General features: G+C 45.9%; 1 protein-coding gene across 1 annotated transcript in view; it reads left to right on the plus strand.

Moving 5' to 3' along the window:
- PPIL2 (peptidylprolyl isomerase like 2) overlaps positions 1-20,549 on the plus strand; it is a 153,703-nt gene that overhangs the window by 114,257 nt on the left and 18,897 nt on the right. Inside the window, exons 15-16 of the mRNA XM_034791061.1 lie at positions 13,600-13,717; positions 19,403-19,459. Coding sequence (XP_034646952.1) covers positions 13,600-13,717; positions 19,403-19,459 — 175 coding nt within the window. The remainder of the gene's footprint in view (positions 1-13,599; positions 13,718-19,402; positions 19,460-20,549) is intronic.

Below are 20,549 nucleotides of genomic sequence, written 5' to 3' on the forward strand. Positions count from 1 at the left end.
AGGGAAGGGTAACAGCTCTCCGGTGTACAGTACTATAAAATCCCTCCTGGCCAGAGACTCCAAAATCCTTTTACCTGTAAAGGGTTAAGAAGCTCAGGTAACCTGGCTGGCATCTGACCCAAAGGACCAATAAGGGGACAAGATACTTTCAAATCTTGGTGGGGGGAAGGCTTTTGTTTGTGCTCTTTGTTTGGGAATTTGTTCGCTCTTGGGACTGAGAGGGACCAGACATCAATCCAGGTTCTCCAAATCTTTCTGAACAAGTCTCTCATATTTCAAACTTGTGAGTAAACAGCCAGGCAAGGCGTGTTAGTTTATCTTTGTTTTCTCTACTTGTAAATGTACCTTTTGCTAGAGTGTCTCTGTTTGCTGTACTTTGAACCTAAGGCTAGAGGGGGGTCCTCTGAGCTCTTTTAAGTTTGATTACCCTGTAAAGTTATTTTTCCATCCTGATTTTACAGAGAGGATTTTTACTTTTTTCTTTAATTAAAAGTCTTCTTTTTAATAACCTGATTGATTTTTCCTTGTTTTTAGATCCAAGGGGGTTGGATCTTGATCCACCAGGAGTTGGTGGGAGAAAGGAGGGGGATGGTTAATTTCTCCTTCTTTTTAGATCCAAGGGGTTTGGAACTGTATTCACCAGGGAATTGGTGAAGGTCTCTCAAGGCTACCCAGGGAAGGGAATTAGCTTTGGGATGGTGGCAGAGGACCAGATCTAAGCTGGTAGTTAAGCTTAGAAGTTTTCATGCAGGCCCCCACATTTGTACCCTAAAGTTCAAAGTGGGGAAGCAGCCTTGACACATGTGTTGTTTAAACTCCAGATTTCTTTGTCCTGTTTCTGTTGGGCTGTTTTCCCCCTGTTTCTCCAGTGTCTAGAGGAACTACCTGCATAGTACAGGAGATGTGTGGGACCATCTTAAAAACAACAGATGCCCCTGCTTCTCTTGGGCAATGGCTTTGAAAAGGTGCAGCATAAAATCTAGTCTGTCAAGCAAGCTGGATCTGAAGAGTGGCATATTTTTGACACCCCTGCTTTAAGCTTTCATCAGTTTAAATATATCTTTCAGCATGAAAGCAATATGGATCAAATGCCTTAAAACAAGGAAATATTGAACCCAGACATTTATTTTGCAGCATTAAATAGCAGGCCGAAATCTGATAGTACTTTTACCTTGACCAAAAATAATTTATATGATATGAAACTTGGAGTAACTCGTCCTTTTATTCCCCTCTCCCGGTCCCTCAAATAACAATAGCAGTTTGGATGGTTTGTTTTTTCCTCTGTGGCTGTGATATGCATGGTTGGTTAATCCTAAAGGAATTAGAATAGAAGTAGTGCTGTCCTGTACTTTTCCCTTATGTCTAGTAGAAACTGCACAGTGTTCCCTGAGAATAAGGTTATTAGCACGCCCAGCTGCACTTGGGTTCCAGACATTGTTTACTTTACACTAAATCCTGCTTCCCAGAACTAGTAAAAGGCCAGCTTTCTACATGCACATGTCTATAGGAGAGGCCGTAAAAGTTCACCACAGCATAACCAAATTCAGTGTTTGGTCCTGAAGTAAATCTGCTGTACATTGCAGCTAGACCAGGAATCTTCTTTATAATCTAGATAGTAATGTGGCTGGAATTCCTGGCAGTCATCAGGTGGAAATGTTTGCTTCCCTGCTGCAGTCCTACATAATGGCATCTTGCATGGTCTACACAGAGAAAATGCATAGCCTGAAACTCCTTGAAGAGACCTGATATTCTGATGCCTTTGGCGGTTCTTAAATTCATCATTGCCTCTTCTAATTGCTGATGTGAAATGAATTAGATTTATTTCTTCATTTTATAATGTATAACATGAATGAAAGGTTTTATCTCCATCCCTCTGCCATCCACTCACCTCTAGTTGCCCTTTAATCTTGCACTTTCACAAGGACCTGCGATAACTCTGCCTCCTGAGTCTGCAAAACCACTCCTTGGTTTTGATTCTGATCTTGCATTGGTTTTACATTATTTCATTGGGAGGAAGACTCTAGCCCCCCCCCACCACCACCACCTTAAGCAGAGTTTTGATCTCATAAAGGGAGAAGTGCCAGAGACTCCATGAAGTCCACTTAGAACTTGGCTATTGCTATTGAGATTTTACATAGAAGGTGCTTAGATACTACAGTGATGGATGGCTGTTTAAACCCTAAAATAGATTTAATTGGAGATACTCCTGAGATCAGAACTGGGGCCTGTTGGGTTATCTGGTGAGGTCTCTAGAGAGCAGTGGTTTGACTCAGGATGACTGAGCATGCTTGTAGACCAGGGGTGGGCAAACTTTTTGGCCCGAGGGCCACATCTCGGTATGGAAATTGTATGGCGGGCCATGAATGCTCACAAAATTGGGGGTTGGGGTGTGGGAGAGGGTGAGGGCTCTGGATGGGGGTGCAGGCTCTGGGGTGGGGCCAGAAATGAGGAGTTCAGGGTGTGGGAGAGGGCTCTGGGCTGTGGCAGGAGGTTGGGGTGCAGGAGGGTGTTGAGGGCTCCAGCAGGGGGTGAGGGCTCTGGGCTGGGGATGAGGGGTTGGGGGTGCAGGAGGGTGCTCCGGGCTGGGACTGAGAGGTTTGGAGGGCAGGAGGGGGATCAGGGTTGGTGCAGGAGGTTGGAGTGCAGGAGGGGGGTCAGGGGTGCAGACTCTGGGCAGCGCTTACCTCAAGCAGCTCCCAGAAGCAGCGGCATGTCTCCCCTCTGGCTCCTGTGCAGAGGCACGGCCAGGCGGCTCTGCGCGCTGCCCTGTCCACAGGCGCCGCTCTTGCAGCTCCTATTTGTTGTGGTTCCTGGCCAATGGGAGCTGCGGGGGTGGCGCTTAGGGCGGGGGCAGCATGCAGAGCCACAGGGGGGACGTGCCACTGCTTCTGGGAGCAGCACGGAGCGGGGCAAGCCCCCAACCCCGCTCCCCGGCTGGAACAAGGCAAGTCCTGGACCCTGCTCCCCGGCGGGAGCTTGCGGGCCAGATGTGGCCCCCGGGCCATAGTTTGCCCAGCCCTGTTGTAGACTGACAATCCCAGGGTAGGGCTGTGATCACTCGTGCATGTGAAGAGCTTTGCTGAAATTCTGACCATTGATGTTCATGTAGGATATGTTTGTGCAAGCCTTCTTCATGCAAATAGTTCTGTTGGAGTCAGTGATGTAAGTGCACATTAGCATGAGGAAGGATTGTACAGTCAGGCCCAGGCAGTCTAGTACATTCAGGGTTGCAGTTCTTGAACACAATCAAGCTATGGGTGAGTGGAGTATATTTATAAATTTAACTGCCTTTGGATTTCAGCTGTTATCTGTAACGAATATTGGTATTTCTTTGATTCTTGATGGTTAAAGTCAAAAACAGATGCATCTCCTAAAGCTAAAATGACAATATTTCCTAATGATTTCATCACTAGAAAAGGAACAGAGATTGGAAAAAACACAAATTTCCCTAGAAACTTAATGCTCTTTGCAAGGTATATTTGAAAGTAATTTGCTTGGCTTACATGATATCAGTTCTATAAAAATAAATTGCATATGAGATTATGAAAATATTCTTTTCTCCATTACTAATGGAAAGGGTTTGATCTTGGACTATAGGGAAACACCAGACCTTGTGAGTTTGTCTCTTTAAACAATCTGTGCTGTTTCTGGGTACAGCCCTTAATACGAGGACTTCAGACTAAAAGAACCTCAAAAGAGATTTCTGTTTTAACTAGAATCCTACCCTCTAAATTCTTCAGTGCAAGAGGCATTAAACCTATATGTAATATAAATAATCCATACATAGTTATAATTATACATAGTTATATAGCTAAAGAAAGGTTCATTTCATAAATGTAAAAAATAAAATAAATCTATAAGCCAAGCTAGTAGCAATGTTACTCTCTGTAAATTTTCATAGATCTTTAAGATTAGACCAGCTCCATCTGGCAGGCAGGCTGACAGTTTTTGAATTTAGCACTGATATGTCTTTCTATTGCTTTCGGGTCTCTTGTTAACGCTTCATTAATGAAGCTGCTGTGATTTTTAGTAATAAATTTAAATGACCAGTGATCTGTGCTGGCAAACAGTTCACCTCACGGGAAACTACAGCATTGAGGAACAAGAAAGATTAAATCTAACATGGAATGAAGAGTTCTCAGTGGCTCATCTGTGTGCCGCCAAGGTAGTTAGATCTACATTTACTTGAAGGTTTAATACCTGTTTATCAGGCCAAGCTAATTTCCATAAGCCTTGCACTTAACGTTTCAGGAACACAGTTGGGAAAGATTTTATTTCCTTTCCCAAAACTGCAATAGAATGTTTTTTTTTTCTTGAACAAAATAAGCACCCAGAAAAGCAATATTCAAAACAATTAGCTGAGTCATGGCCATTCTTTCTCATGATTAATTATTTGAAAATGAATTTCACATTCATGATCTATCTATTCCTGCTGTTCATAATAACAAACTGGTTAAGCGTTGTGAATAATTCTCTCAGTATTTAGAATGTTGCCAGTTCCTGTGCAAATGGAACAGCTGTTGTGTATTCCCAATGTTCTGAATATAAAAGGAGAAAGTGTGCATGGACAAAAACAGGTTTAATATCCCATCCACTTTGATGGAGGAAGAGGGAAGAGACTATACATGTTTTTAAAGCCGAACTGGAATGTTACAGCTGGTGCTATTTGTACCTGATCAGGAAATTTAATTAGCTAGGTTCTCTTGTGCTCCAGCTCCTTCATGCTGCTGGCTGCAAATGCCCAACAGAGAATCCACCTGGCAGATGGGAATTCCGCAATGGTATAAAGCCAGCAGATCCAACTCCTGCTCCAACCATCACCACCCCCAAAGTAGGGACCAGGGTCACAATAGAGCTCAGCTCTGCTTTGCCAATCTTCCACTGACATAAGGTCCCCTAAGGACTAGCTTTACAGTGGTCCCTGGTCCTGCAGTGCGTAGAGCTTGGCATAGGGGAGAATGAAGCCCCAGTAATATATTTCTGATATCAACATCTCTGAAAATCAGGCCTATAGCATTTTAAGTTGAGAACCCAAAATTAATGGGCACTTGTAAAAATGCAGGTTCTAACCTCTGTGCCTCAGTGTCCCCATGTATGAAAGGAGGCAGAACTTTACCTCTCCTCATGGGGTGAAGGGAGGATTTAATCTTTGCAAAATGTTTTGTGAGTCAAGTGTCTTGGATGGAAAGCTCTATACAATGTCATGTTATTACCAGGTGCCTTGTTCTTCTGAGTGACAAGAAGAAAGCTATAGAAAGTAAGCCATCATTTTTATGAATTGGAGCCCTCCCACTTCTTTTTCAGTGCTTTGCAATTTTTGTGCCCCCCCCCTCGAATTATTTATTTTAAAATCACAACTGTCATGAGTGATTCCCAGCCCACACTTTTTTTTTTTTTGAGCATTATAGTTTCTGAAATGTTGCATGTACTTGAGGTGCATCTCTTCAGTTTGTTGCAAAGGGCTTATACAACAATATAAGATTAATTTATAAAGCATTTGTACATTTTGAAAAATAATTTCTTTGGGAGGAAGCAAAACTTTCCTGTCCAACAGAAAATGAGCTATTTCAGTTTGCCTGGAAGTATGTTTTGTCTTTATCTCCCCATGTGCATTGTCTCTCTAGATGTCAATTTGTATCTCTTCACTTTTTCCACAAGTGTCACGAGTTGTGGCTGTGGTCTTGAATAGCTAACCAATGCTACAGTTGCCGCTCTGAACAAATAATGAAATGATGAAAGCAGTTAAATTTACCCATCTGAGCTGTGTAGTTTACAGTTTCATCTCTTTCTTTCTGTCAGGAGTAGGTAAAAATCATGCAGTTGCAAAGGTGAAAAGAAATTGCCTCTTCTGTTAAAAAATACAAATGCTTTGTAAATTAATCTTATCAACCAGTTGTATAAGTCCTTTTCAATCTTAAAAAATAGAAGAGGCAATTTCTTTTCACTTTTTCAACTGCATGATTTTTATTAAAATCTTGGGCATGTGGATCTCACCTACCATTAATTTTGAATTTTAGGGAAAGTTTCAACCCTCTAGATGGGTTACCAGTTATCTGCTGATTTTCATAAAGTTGTGCAAAAATTATTTGTGGCTCCTGAAGGCTTTGACCTCACACAAGATAGCTGCAATATTCAGAGAAAGGTCAGCCTCTTGTAAAAGACCATCCCCAGTAAAATCTCCAGCTTTGTGGCTATAAGTGACAGAGCTGATCAGGTTATGTAAATTAGCTCCCCATCTGCCATTCTCTTAACACCTGATCCTCCAAGTAGTTATATCCATGTGGAGTTCTGTCTGGTCCCACATGGAGTCCCATTAACTTTAGTGCAACTGTCTCTGAGGCCTGGTCTATACTACAGTGTTAGGTTGATGCAAGGCAGCTTACATCGACCTAACTCTGTAAACATCTACACTAAAATGTTGCTCCCGCCGACGTAACTTGCCTGCTACGCTGACTTAATAACTCCACCTCCATGAGAGACATAGCGCTTAGATTGACGTAGTTAGGTCAACGCACTGTCAATATAGACACTCTGTTACTTAGGTCAACTTTAGTGGCCTCCAGGAGGTGCCCCATCGCAGTCATTCTGCTTACCGTTTTGAACTCTGCTGCCCAGCAGCTGGGCACACAGGTATATGCCCCTCCCCATTAAAGCCTTGCAAATTTTGAAATTCCAGTCCCTGTTTGCTCGGCGTGGAGAGGTCACCTAGCAACTACCCAGCTAACCAGGCCAGCTTCACACTGCAAACATGCTCCAGGAGTTGATGGATGTCTTGAGTCCATGGGGGAGAAGAGGCTGTGCAAGCAGAGCTCTGGTCCAGCCTAGAAACATCGATATCTACAACCAGATCTTTTGGACATGAAGGAGAAGGGCTACAAGAAAAACCTGCAGCGGTGCCATGTGAAAGCCAAAGAGTTGCAGCAGGCATAGCAGAAGGCCAGGGAGGCTAACAGTCGCTCTGGTGTGGAGCCGCAGACATGCTGCTTTTACAAAGAGTTATAGGCCGTCCTTGGTGGAGACCCCACCACCACCCCTAAGCAGGGCCGGCTCTGATATTTTTGCTGCCCCAAGCAAAGCAAAAACAAAAAAAAAAACCCTGGGCACAGGGCGGCTGGACCCGGAGGCAAAGCAAAACAAAAAACAAGTTTGTGTGCACCGAGATGTCCCGTGAATCCTCCAAAGAGATCGTGAGGAAACTTTCCTGGGTAGTCTGCAGTCCTCTGCTGAAGTTTTCTGGGCAGGGCTGCCTTATTTCCCTGCTGCAGTAGGACACTTTCCCACGCCACTCAGCAGTTACTAGCAGCATACAGCCCTGATCTGAAGATGGGCACCTGCAGGAGCTGTTGTCTTTCAGCTTCCATTACCCTCAGGACTGAGATACCAGCTACAGTCACTACCGCCTGTGGAAAATGATGCCAGTGGTCAATTCAGATGCCTATCTGCATATGCTCATGCAAGTTTCCACACAACTACTGCCACTCACTTCTCCACTGTCAGTGCAGCTCTCATTTTGCTGTTAGTGTGCTGGAGGGCTGGGGCAAGCGCCACACACACGTATCCAGGAATGTGGCCTTGCACGTCTGAAGTTCTGCAGCCCCTGCTCATCCTCCCAGACCTGCATGACAATGCAATCCTGCCAGTCAGTGGTTTGTTTCTCGGGCCCAGAACCAGCGCTCCACCATCTGCAGCTGCTCTGTGAATGCCGCCAGCAACCTTGAATTGTTTCTTTCTATGTCTTATGGCAATCTAGCCTCTAAGGAATTGTCATGTTCCCCCCAGCTCCTCTGGCAGCTCTGCAAATACTGCAGGATCAGGCACCCAGTGCTTGCCATGTTCATAACAATAGCGGAGAGCTGTGTAGGATCCATGCTTCTCACACAGATGGCGGCCGCGCAGGTTTGCGGTCTAAGTACCCTCTAAGCTGCACGGCAACCTAATTAAGCGCCGCTCAGGGCTGCGGTGGGGAGACATGCCTCTCCCCCAGACCTGCCACAGTGCGGAGAGGCACCCCTCCCCTGTCCCCAGCCCAGCCCCAGTATGGACCTGCCGCAGCCGGGGGAGAGGCACCCTGGCCACAACCCAGCCCCAGACATGCCACAGACGGAGGAGAGGCGCCCCAACCTAGCCCCGGGCCTGGACCTGTTGCGGCTGGGGGAGAGGCGCCTATCCTGTGGCCCCAGCCCCAGAGCTGCTGCAGTGGGGAGCGGCACCTCTCCCCTCCAGCCCAGGTGCTCCTGTGGAGAGAAACCTGGGGGGAGTTCTCTGTCCCCGCTGTAGCCCTGGGGCAGCCTGCACCCCAAACCCCTCATCCCCAGCCCCACGCCAGAGCCAGCACCCCCAGCCAGAGTCCTCACCCCCTGTACCCCAACCCTCTAACCCAGTCCTGAGCCCCACTCCTACACTCTGAACCCTTCTGCCTCACCCCCTGCCACATGAATTTTGTTATGTACACCAATATGGAGGTGATGTGTGTCGCATCAATTCCATATTGGTGCACATAACAAAATCCATTCCGCACGTGTGTGTGAAAAATTAGATGGAACACTGTTTGCGGGGCTTTTGAAAAGAGGCGTGAAATATTATGAGATGCAGATAAAATTATGGGATAGAGAAAACTGCATTATGGAATGTTGAAATCGTGTTCCCAGTCACCCCTACACAACTCACTTGCCCCCAGGAGGCATTGCAAACCTTTCCCAAAACACCCTGTGCTAGATGGTGGCAAGTTGCACAGTGGGATAGTTACCTATGGTGCATTGCTCTCTGCATCGATGCAAGTGCTGTGCTGCTAGTGAGGACACGCACCGCTGACACAAGGAGCATAGTGTGGACACACAAAAGCGATTTAATTATTGCAGTGGTTGTATGTCAATGTAACTTAGGTTAACTTAATTTTGTAGTGTGAACTTGCCCGGAGACTGCTTCTGTAGCACTTTTCATATAGGAATCTCAAGAATCTTTGCAAATACTTACACACCACAGTTCCCCTGTAGGGGAGCAGGTGTTCATTAGCATCATTTTACATGTGAGTAAACTGAGAGGAAATGTGGTCTATGCCGGGGTAGGCAAACTTTTTGGCCCAAGGGCCACATCTGGGAATAAAAATTGTATGGTGGGCCATGAATGCTCACAAAATTGGGGTTGGTGTGCAGGAGAAGGTCAGGGCTCTGGCTGGGGGGGTGGGCTCTGGGGTGGGGCCAGAAATGAGGAGTTCAGGGTGCAGGAGGGGGCTCCAGGCTGGGGTGGGGGAGGGCTCTGTCTGGGATGGGGGAGTGGGGTATGAGGGGGGGCTCTGGGCAGGGGTGGGGCTGGGGATGAGACCTTTAGGGTGCAGGAGGGTGGTTCAGGCTGGAATTGAGTGGTTTGGATGGCGGGAGGGGGATCAGCGCTGGGCCAGGGGATTGGGGCGTAGGGAGAGGCTCCCAGCGGCGCTTACCTCAAGCAGCTCCCGGAAGCAGCGGCATGTCTCTTCTCCAGCTCCTACGCAGAGCCATGCCTGGTGCGGCCCCCGACACTGCTCCTTAGCCGGAGCGGGACCATGCTGCAGCGTCTGGGAGCTGCATGGTGCAGCCCCCACCCCAGCTGGAGTACCAGAGCGGGGCCTAGACTTCCTGCATGACCCTGGTCAGGTCACTTAGTCTCTCTGTACCTCACATTTCCAACTATAAAATGGGCAGGGGGGATGTAGCACTGCCCTACCTCCCAAGGGCTCTGAGAGAATAAATGTATTAAAGATCGTGAGATGCTCAGACCCAGTGGTAATGGGAGTTATATGAGTACCTTAGATCGAGGGGTGCAAAGAGTTTGAATGACTTTCCCAAGGTCATACAATGAGCCAATGACAGAGTTAGGCAGAGAAACAGAATCTCAGTTCTCAGTCCCTTTTATCTAACCATTAGATACATGCTTCCGATCCATGTACGTACATAGGATTGATGTGGGAGTACCTGAAAATGATCTTAAACAGTCTTCAGAGAGAAAACTCTGGTTTTCAGTAAGAATGTTTTATTTTTCATCATTTTAGCTGCCTGTCTCTGCCGTTGCTTCAGGCAGGCACTTGGAATGGTTCCAGAGGTTAACGAGAGTTTGCCATGGAGTGCATCCTTGCTGTTTTTAAATTAAGTAGAATAGCTTTTTTTTTTTTATTAATTGTTTCCTATAACATATTGCTGCCCCGGCATCCCCACCTCCACTCACTGGCCTATACTGCCAGGCTTCCGCAGACTCTCAGAGTCCGTGTTCTGCTTAGACTTTCCAGCCTCAAGAGTTTTAGTGCTCTGCCCTTGCCCAAAGCTCCTAGCCAGACAAAATGAGCTTTCGAAACAGCTCTGTCATGGACGGCTGCAGGGAGGCACTGAACTGAATATTGTAACGATTTGCTAAAACATTAGCTTTTCAGATAGTTTAAAATAAATTGAAATTAGCTATTGTGTACATAAGATTTCTAGCCCTGTGCTTATGAACTTGAATGAAATTCTAAGAAAATAAATATCAGGAAACATAAAGATCATGGCTCATTGCTCCTGTCAGCATGCTGTTCATGCTGTTTGCTTGTTGGGCCAGGGAGAACAGTCTGTCATGCACAATTTTCCTCTTTCCTTCGAGTTGCTCCTCTGGTCAGTAAGTCCCCAGGCTTTATTCTCCACTCTATGACACCAGCTTGACAGTGGTGTAACTCCAATGCCGTACAATGGTGTAACAGGAATTGGGCCCTCCACTTCTATGCTCTATCCCAGTTGGATCCATTTGTATACACGTTTCTGAAAATTTCTAGGCAGCAGTTGCCCCTCTGTTTTGAGATGTGTGCCAATAGACATGTGTTTGGCAGTTAATTAGGAGTTTCTTCAAAGAGATTCTTTGAAGTGAAATGTAGTTTCCTAAGGGAAATTGAAATAAAACTTGTTACTTGTGTACAAATGGATCCAATTTGGGTGGAGCATAAAAATGGAGGGCTTGCTTCCTGACTCCATTGACACCAGTTTGATGCTGTTGTAAGGCAGTGGAGTGAGTTACGCCAGCTTGACAACAGTGTTACAGAAACAGACCTGAGGACTGCAAGTTTAGTTGGCCAATCAAAGAAGCAGTGCAAAGGAAAGATGGGGCAGTTATGATGGGTGGGGTGACTATCTCCTAGCAGTAGCCAGGGCGTATTGACAGTGGAATTCTCATCTGTATTGTCCTTTTGCCAGCAGTTGTGGATTTTCAGGGCCTTGCGGGTCTGGTTCGTGTTTGGATCAGAAATTGATGATACGGAGTCAGACTATTTTCTTTGTGTAATTTTGTTTATTTACAAATACAGGAGCACTGTTTTCTGAAGCAGGGCTGGTAACAAATGGCACAAGTCTAACCCCCTTTGGTGGAAATCTTGGGCCCAGCACCTCTGCCCAGTTGTCTCTTCCAGGGACACAAACAGACCCACCAGCCAAAACTGTAGCTTAATACACAGCCTCTCTCCAGCTTCTTCTGACTCATTCCAACTGCTTCAACATACATGTAAGCAGCCACTAGCTCTTGCTGTGGAATGACTGGCTAGGAGAGCATGGGCAATTAGACTCACAGTGCCCCCTTGAGGTACCTGCTTGTATCCATTCTTTCTATAGTGTCTCTCCCTCCCCCTCCCCCATCTCCACCCCGCCTCAGACATCCTTAATGACAGGCGAGTACAATATATAAGTATGCAACTCCTTCTAGAAAAGATTACTCCCATTTTTCAAAAACACAAGACGTAAATACTACACACACTTACGGATTCTCTATACCTCGTTATAGTTCAGCTGCCAAACCATTCTCACCATTCCTTCCTTCTGCACATCTCCGTCCCAAAATAGAGCACAGAATGGAAAAGGAGAATTACTAGCAAAGTACAGTACTGGCTTCTAAGCAGGATATGTTACAATTATTAAGTTGACTACATCTGATTTACTCTAGAGTAATTGTTTCTCAAAGGAATTCTCTTCAATGTATCAAGGCTGACCACTGTTGTAACAGCTTTTCCTCATGCTCCTTATATAACACAGTGAGAGATTGCCAGACAAAGTCACACTGAGTTGTAGCTGACCTTAAAATATTCAGTAGCCAAATATCAAGGATGTAATCAGTAACTCTTTACTCCTGATTACAGGAACTCCCCATGGTGTTAGAAGAGTCTCTCTTTGCCCCCTCTTGAATACTGCCAGCTCTGCAATTTGACAACTTTATTAACAGGTCTTTTGAACAAGATTAATTGGGTCCTTAGGAGGTTCAGTTTCTCCTGAGATTTCACATTTGTTTAGATCCACATGCATCTGCATTTACAGCTGTCTACCTGCAATGCTTGATTATTAGACAATATTGTGAAGTCAGTATGAATAGGTTTCCCCAGAGTCTCTTTCTTGATACATATTTGCAGTTTTCTGTACTGGGCTTTAGATAGCAGCCTATTTCCCTTCTCCTCAGTGGGTACTCTCTCTGCTCTACTGTCCAATTGTATCATAAAATTTCTTTCCTGTGTACATCTGCAAATAGCCACTGAGTATTGCAGATCCGTTAGTGAACCGCTGCTTTGCTAGCGATATGGTTACTCCAGAGGGTTCTCAAGCCTGTTCTGCAAATGAGCCAGCCTGCTTCCCTATTCTGATATTTTTGTGTTTGCGTGCTTTCTAATCCTGTGCTAAGGTGAAATATTCTTCATGGTTTGTCAAACAAGATTATGGAGTTGACTGTAAAACTATGGAAATGACTCATCTCAGCATTTTTTTTCTTATTAGGAGTGATCCGGGATGAAAGTGAAAATGTCAGATCTGTCATAAATAATGTAGAAATGACAGCCCAGCAGAGAGATCTGCAGTCTCGCAGACCCTTTTTTCAATAGCAGCAGATAGAAAGAAATAAGGCTTAGATGGCCAGATCCCCAGCTGATGCAAATCTACACAGTTCCCTTGACTTCAGTGGAGCTACGTCTGTTTACAGCAGCCAAGGATCTGGTCCAGAATGTCTAAATTACTGTGTCAATTTGGATGAAGTATATCCCCTTACACTGAGCCAAATTGCTTAGTTAGGAGTTGAACTGCTGAGTTCTTAGTTCGGTATTGGGCTCTATACCATATACTTTATTGATCCTATGAAAGTGTATTTAATACAGTAGTAAATAATTTCCAAACCTCACAGCAGCAACAGAGTATCCAGAGTGCAATTAAACTGGTAATTTTCTGCTCGTTGCCTTTATTTTTGTCAGGAAAACACCTTTCAGGATTTAACGTCGCACAAAGAAGGTTGTGCTTTGATGGGCCAGCAGTAAAAAATTAAATCCCTGAGAACCCTTGGTGCACAGAATATATAATGCAGCCAATAAACAATCTTATCAGTCACACTTGATGAGAGCAGTGTGGGGGCCGTGTGCTGTGTTGATAATTCCAAAATTAGATTTCATGGGGACACTCAGGCATCCGAGTGGTAGTGGGAAAGGAAATGAAAACATATCCCAAGGAGTCAGGAGCCCCATAAACCTGAGCACTATGGCAGCACCGCCAAATAAGTATGAGTGCTGGGAGCAATTTGAAGGGTAATGGGAATCTAATGAAGAGCAAACATCAGGGTTGTTTGTTTTGTTTTTGTTTTTAGGAGGAGAGTCTTATTGGGGAAAACCTTTTAAAGATGAGTTCAAGCCAAATCTGTCCCACACTGGACGTGGTATTCTTAGCATGGCCAATTCAGGACCCAACAGCAACAAATCACAATTGTAAGTGGTCACTTGCTATTCTATAAGGGGTTATCTTATGGAGGTAAGAAAATAAATGGAATTCTATTAACTACTTATGATACACCAGAATGAAATGCTCTCCCAAGTACTTCATATTGATACCACCAAAGTGTAAGACCCATTTTAAACACTAAGATCAGAGCAACTTGAAGCATGCCATGAAGATCTTAGGCCTTGGCTACACTTGCAGATGTACAGCACTGTGAGTTAAACCTGACTGCGTGCAGCTGAGTAGGGAAAGCGCTGCAGTCTGTCCACACTGACAGCTGCCCAGCACACTGATCATGGCCACATTTGCGGCAATTGCAGCGCTATTGGGAGCGGTGCATTATGGGCAGCTATCCCACAGAGCACCTTTTCCCATTCTGGCGCTGTGGGTTGTGGGAAGGGGGCGTGGGTGCGGGGGATTCTGGGTCCTGTCCCAATGCCCCGTGATGCATCGCTTCGCATCCCAGAAATCCCTTAGTTTCCGTCCACCTTTGGCACCATCTTTCAGTGGTTTCTGTGCAGCGCGATCTGTCTGCAGGAAATGGAGTCCGAACTGCTGAGGCGTATGCTGACGAGTCTCGCCATCACGTCACGTTTGACTGTCGAACTATTCCTTAAGATCCAAAGTGACAGTGAGAATGAGGGTGAGGAGTCCGACGATGCTATCGTAATGCGTACGACACGAAATTGCTTGTGGCATTCACGGACATGCTCAGCACCATGGAATGCCGCTTTTGGGCTCGGGAAACAAGCACCGAGTGGTGGGATCACATCGTCATGGAAGTCTGGGATGACGAGCAGTGGCTGCAGAACTTTCGGATGAGAAAAGTCACTTTCATGGCACTGTGTGAGGAGCTTGGCCCCCCCACCCCCCACCCCCCCCCCCCCCCCCCCCCGCGGCGCAAGGACACAAGATTGAGACCTGCCCTGCCAGTGGAGAAGCAGGTGGCTATTGCAATCTGGAAGCTGGCAACTCCAGACAGCTACCGGTCGGTCGCAAACCAGTTTAGAGTGGGAAAGTCGACCGTTGGAATAATGTTGATGCAAGTTTGCAAGGCCATTAATCGCATCCTACTCAGAAGAACCGTAACTCTGGGTAACGTGCAGGAAATAGTGGATGGCTTTGCACAAATGGGATTCCCTAACTGTGGAGGGGCAATAGATGGGATGCACATTCCTATTCTGGCACCACCCCACCTAGGATCCGAGTACGTTAATCGGAAGGGGTATTTCTCTATGGTTCTCCAGGCACTTATGGATCACCGTGGGCGTTTCATTGACATTAACACAGGCTGGCCCGGAAAGGTGCATGACACACTCATCTTTCGGAACACTTGGCTGTTCAGGAAGATGCAGGCCGGGACTTTTTTCCCCAGAGCGGAAGATCACGGTAGGGGAAGTTGAAATGCCCATTGTGATCCTTGGAGATCCCGCTTACCCGTTAATGCCGTGGCCCATGAAACCCTAGACAGGGAGCCTTGACAGCAGCAAGGAACGGTTCAACTACAGGCTGAGACGGTGCCGAATGACTGTGGAGTGTGCCTTTGGCTGTTTAAAGGGCCGCTGGCGATCTCTGTATGGGAAGCTGGACTTGGCCGAAAACAGGAGTAGAAAACACACAGGGTCTACACAATAGCATAATTTTCCCGTCCGAAATAGAGCACACACATCCCACGGGAGCCTCAAAATGGTGAGTAAGGGGGACTGATTGTTTCAGGGCTGCACTGTCCTCTGGGTTTCTGTTCCTTGGGGAAAGCCAACAGCTTCAGGGGGCACCTACACTGAACACTGTCCCAACATTTTCCACAGAAGTTCGTCCTGGACGATATCTCACTGCTGAGGGTGACCTGGGAAGCAAGGGAGGGTCGTCTTCTGCAATGCGGCTTCCACCCTCACCCATATGCAGCTTGTCTGTGTGCAGCAATGGTCCCCCCCACCCCTCGCAGCACAGTGGCGTGGACATGTTAGCCTGGCTGGGACAAGGACCACGGTGGCTCTCCCGATAAACCTGCACAAGTGCATTGTACATGTTCTGGATGAGACATTAGAGGAGATTACCGAGGCCCATTACCATGATGTGATAAACCACATTAATGTACTATTCCGCATCTAGGTATGCATGCCTAACCCTCCTCTCCCAAAGAGCCCGCACCGAAAAAATTCCCCCCCCCCCCCCCCCAAAAAAAACAACCATTTACCGGGAACATGCTCTTCTGTTTGTCCTCCACCAAGTACCGGCCGCTGCGACTGGCTACCTTCCTCCTGGCTCAAGAAGAGCTCCTAGCTGCATGGCTCCAGGGATTCCGGGGTGTCTCCATCCGGCCCACCACCATCACTCCCGTTTTCCTCCTCTTCCTCTTCCTCTCCCCCCACACCGGCTCTGAAGTGTCCATGTTGGTGCTCGGAGTGGAGGTGCGGTTAACCCCAAGTATCGCATCCAGCTCTTTGTAGAATCGGCTGGTCGCGGGAGGAGCACCCGAGGGGCCATTTGCGTCGCGGGCTTTGCAGTAGGCATTCCGCAGCTCCTACACTTTAATCCTGCGCTGTAGGGCGTCCCGGTCATGGCCCCTTTCCGTCATGTCCTTTGATACCTTCCCGAAGGTATCGTAATTCCTACGGCTGGAGTGCAGCTGGGACTGTACAGCTTCCTCCCCACAAGCACTGAGGTCCAGCAACTCGCCATTTCTCCATGCTGGGGCTCGCTTGGTGCGTGGAGGCATGGTCACCTGGAAAGATTCGCTGATAGCACTCCACACCACGCTGGGCTGAGCAAACAGGAAGGGGATTTTTAAAATTCCCGGGGAATGTAAAGGGTCGGTTGGTTACTTGAGGCCAGGGCAGTAGAGTTTGAACTGATGACCAGAGTGGCTAGAACAGGCATTGTGGGATACTGCCGAATAATTCTGGAGGCCATTCACAGCGCATTGGGCGGCCATACTGGCGCTGCAGCGGCAGCGCAATACTTGCTATTCCTCTCGGAGAGGTGGAGTACATGCAGCGCTGCAACCACGGAGATACAGCACTGCAAATGCCTTGCCAGTGTGGATGGGGAGTGAGTTACAGCGCTGGGGGAGCCTTTACAGCGCTGTAACTCGCAAGTGTAGCCAAGGCCTTAGTTCCTTTGTGTTTTTGATATCATCAGTAGAGTTCCCTGTTTCGTAATTTGTAGTTTTTGTTCATTTTCCCTGGCTCTTCAGAGAAAAGAGGTTGTTCCTACTATGGAACTTTTAAAAAGACATTCTCTTATGGCTCAATCCTGCAAGGTGCTGAGCACTATAGCACCTTCACTTAGGCATGTGATTAACTTTAAATACATAAGTAATAGTCCCATTGTCTTTAATAAGATTACTCACATGCTTAAAGCTAAGGACTTGCTTAAGTAGTTTGCTGCACTGGGACCAAAGTGCTGAGCACCTTGTAGGATCAAGCCCTTCGAGCCTATCTTGAAGCTGAACATTATTGCCAGATCACTGATGCTAAATCAACTAGTGGATAGTGGAGGTTTCTTTAAATAAGATATTTCAAGTCAGGGCTGGCTCCAAGTTTTTTGCCGCCCCAAGCAAAAACATTTTCCCGCACCCTCCCCCCCCCCCCCCCCCCCCCATCCTGCCCCAAGTCCGCCCCTTCCCTGCCCCATTCCAATCCCTTCCCCAAGTCTCCGCCCCCGCCTCCTCCCCCAGGCACACCGCATTTCCCCTCCTACTCCTCCCTCCCAGGCTTGCTCAGGGCAGCAGGCGGAGGTGAGCTGGGGGAGGGGGGGAGGAAGCGGTTCCTCTGCGCCCCCCCCACCCCCGGGTAACTTCCTGCGGCCCTCCCCACGCCCCCTACTGCCTCAGCTCATCTCCACTCAGGGCTGGCTCCCGGCTTTTTGAGCCCCAAGCAAAAAAAAAAAGAGGAGGAGCCGGAGTGCTGCCCATTGGAAAGTGCCGCCCCAATCACATGCTTGGAGTGCTGGTGCCTAGAGCCAGCCCTGTTTCAAGTACCTAGGAAACAAATTATAGGAAATGATTTGGAACAACTCGCAAGAGCTACTGTTCATACTCTGTGTGATTTACTGCTATTGTGTCAGAACATCTACTTTCATGTGTGCCTGTATTTTTCCTTGTTACTGTAAATTTACATGAAGTTCCTTTTACAGCATGAAGTCCTTGAGACTCTCCTGCTGCTTGCTTTTATAAGATTTCATAGACAATGTTTAGAATTTTCTGAGAACTGTTGCTAATTAGAAGCTGTATGAATGGCTCACCTATACAGGTGATAGTCACACTGATATAGAATGAGGTAGGTAAGTAGGTAGGCTCACTGTACAAAGTTACAATAGATCATTTTTATAAGCATCTGGTACTGAAAAGGACTTGAGTAAAACTCAGACTTCATCTCAGGAATCCTCAGGAATTTGATTAATTCCCTGTTTGCTTTGTTTTGTTTTGGCTGTCCTCATGAATGATTAGCTTTCAATATTTTATATGGCCCATGTTAGCTCTCAGGTATTTTTGGTATATTGTTATCTGATTGACTTCTGCTGGTCTGATTATTGTACAACTGAGAATAAGATACAGAGCATGTAGAAAGAAGATTAAATTTAATGTGCACCCCTTGAGAGACTCATGCATTAACCCAAGGATTTCCAAACCTTTTCATGGGGTTAACCACATCTTAATAGAGAAATTACCTTGCAGATGGCATCCTCTCCCATTTACAATCACATAATTTCCCTGTGGCAACTACAGCACTTGGATACGTGGAAAAGTGTTATTAGGAAAATGTTTTATTTTTAGTTGTCTAGAATGCTATATAACAGATGGAAACAAGGAGGAGAGCCAGCACTATGTGCTAGCCAACTCTCCAGGGACCATCAGTGTCCACAGACCACGCTATGAGAACCTCTGCACTATATACAGTTGTGGTCAGATCTTCCAAAGAAATGTTAAGCCATTCAAAAAAGTTTGAGTGATTGAGCTTACTTTGCAAATGATATCTTAGCCCCTACATTTAAGTTTTGCAAAACTTAAAACAAAACATAATAGCAACAAAAGTTTTGAGTTTTATTATTTCAATGGAACACTGTTTAGTTTAAATATTCTTCTGCTGTGTTTGCAACCTAAATGTGGCATTACTGAGCCAATAAGAGAGGTGGATTATAAACAGGCCAATCTAGCTTCCCTTTAACTGTAAAAAAAAATAAATATGGTAAATGGTGAAAATCAGATCTGTTTTGAAAATTGGAACTGACATAGTGGAACACTGTCTTTAAAGTTCTTTGCCAGATACAGAATCCTGATCCGTGTAAATATAATGTAATTCAGGAGCAGGAGCCATAACGCCTTGCTAACCTACAATGGCGTTCTTAGAATCTGAACGTTCACAGAAGAGGATATTCAGCTCAGTCAAAGGCGTTTGCATAAGTCATTTGTTAAAATGGTAAAGAGGGCAGTGTGTGAGAAACTGGAATAAAAGTATCAAAAAATGAGGGGTAAAGAACTGACTGTTGTCAGATACAGTCCACAAAAAGTAAAATATGATAAGTCATTCATTGTACTCCCCACAGAAGGGAGATGGTTAAAGTCTCATCATAGTGGGTTGCCATGTACATTTTTTTAAAACATAGTTAGCTTTTAAAATATTGTTGAATCTTGAGGGTCATATAATGAGTGTCATGTTTGTGTCTCCTTTCAGCTTTATCACTTTTCGCTCCTGCACATACCTGGACAAGAAGCACACAATTTTTGGAAGGTAAGAGAAGGAATAGAACTACATCATGCATATAGTATGTCCTGTGTACTTTCAAGGCATGGAAATGAGTCTGGTAACTTTTACAGTTGATTTGACGCAAAATCCTGGTTTAATAGCAAATTCTGGACTCATCTCTGCAGGCCTTCATTGAGAAATATTCCCCTTTCTTTCCATGCTCATTAGCTGATTTCCCACACATTTCTCTGGGTCTGACACCTGGAAATAGACTTTTAATGTCTAATTTTGTTCATGTCTCTTTTCTCCTTTCACTTATTTTGTTGCAGAGCACACTCCTCTTGGCCCTGAGTAGGTAGTGGGTATTCCAGCACCACCACTAGTCAGGCATTCCCTTTGCCATCATTTTTCTCCCCGTCCACTCTTTCATCGTCATCACATCATCAGTAACCTAATTATTGTGAGATTTTTCTGTTAATGGGCCTCCAGGAATGGTCAAGAATGGAACAGTCAGCACTCTATCTTTTTTTTTAAATATTTACACACACATCACTGTGACTCAGGAGATTACCTGTTCAACACTCTGACTTCATCACTTCAGGAACTGCCAACCAATAGGTCAGTTGTGACCCAGTGCTTCCTGTGCAGCGGCATAGAACACTGAGCTATTGCATAGGGTCAACTCTTCTGAGCGCCTTTTATTTTGCACCCGCATGTCATTACTGTGACAGATACAGCAATTTCCTGCAACATCCTTGGGAGACCTTATAGAATTAAGTTTAAGTATCTTTGGGATCCATTGTATTAAGTGAATGATTTATCTGTTGTTGTGGGTTGGGATCGTTTGTAACCTCTCAAGGGGGGAGATGTGACAGATGTGAGACCTGGGGTTTCAAAGGTCTTTAGAGAACAATGTGCCAGACAAGAATGGACTTTTGGAACAAAAAGTGTTAAGTGGTTTTCCTGGGAACTATGTAGGGAGAGTTTTTCCTGGCTGCAAATTCCCCACCTCCGGTTAAGCAAAAACCCAACCTTTCGAAGCTATGCCCACCGGAGTGGACCTTTGTCTGCTTATCACCTGTTACATGAGGACAAGGTCAAAGACTGAAGTGTATAAAGGAAGGATTGCATGGTT

This window comes from Trachemys scripta, chromosome 15 (genome assembly GCF_013100865.1).
Source record: "Trachemys scripta elegans isolate TJP31775 chromosome 15, CAS_Tse_1.0, whole genome shotgun sequence".
NCBI lineage: Eukaryota > Metazoa > Chordata > Testudines > Emydidae > Trachemys > Trachemys scripta.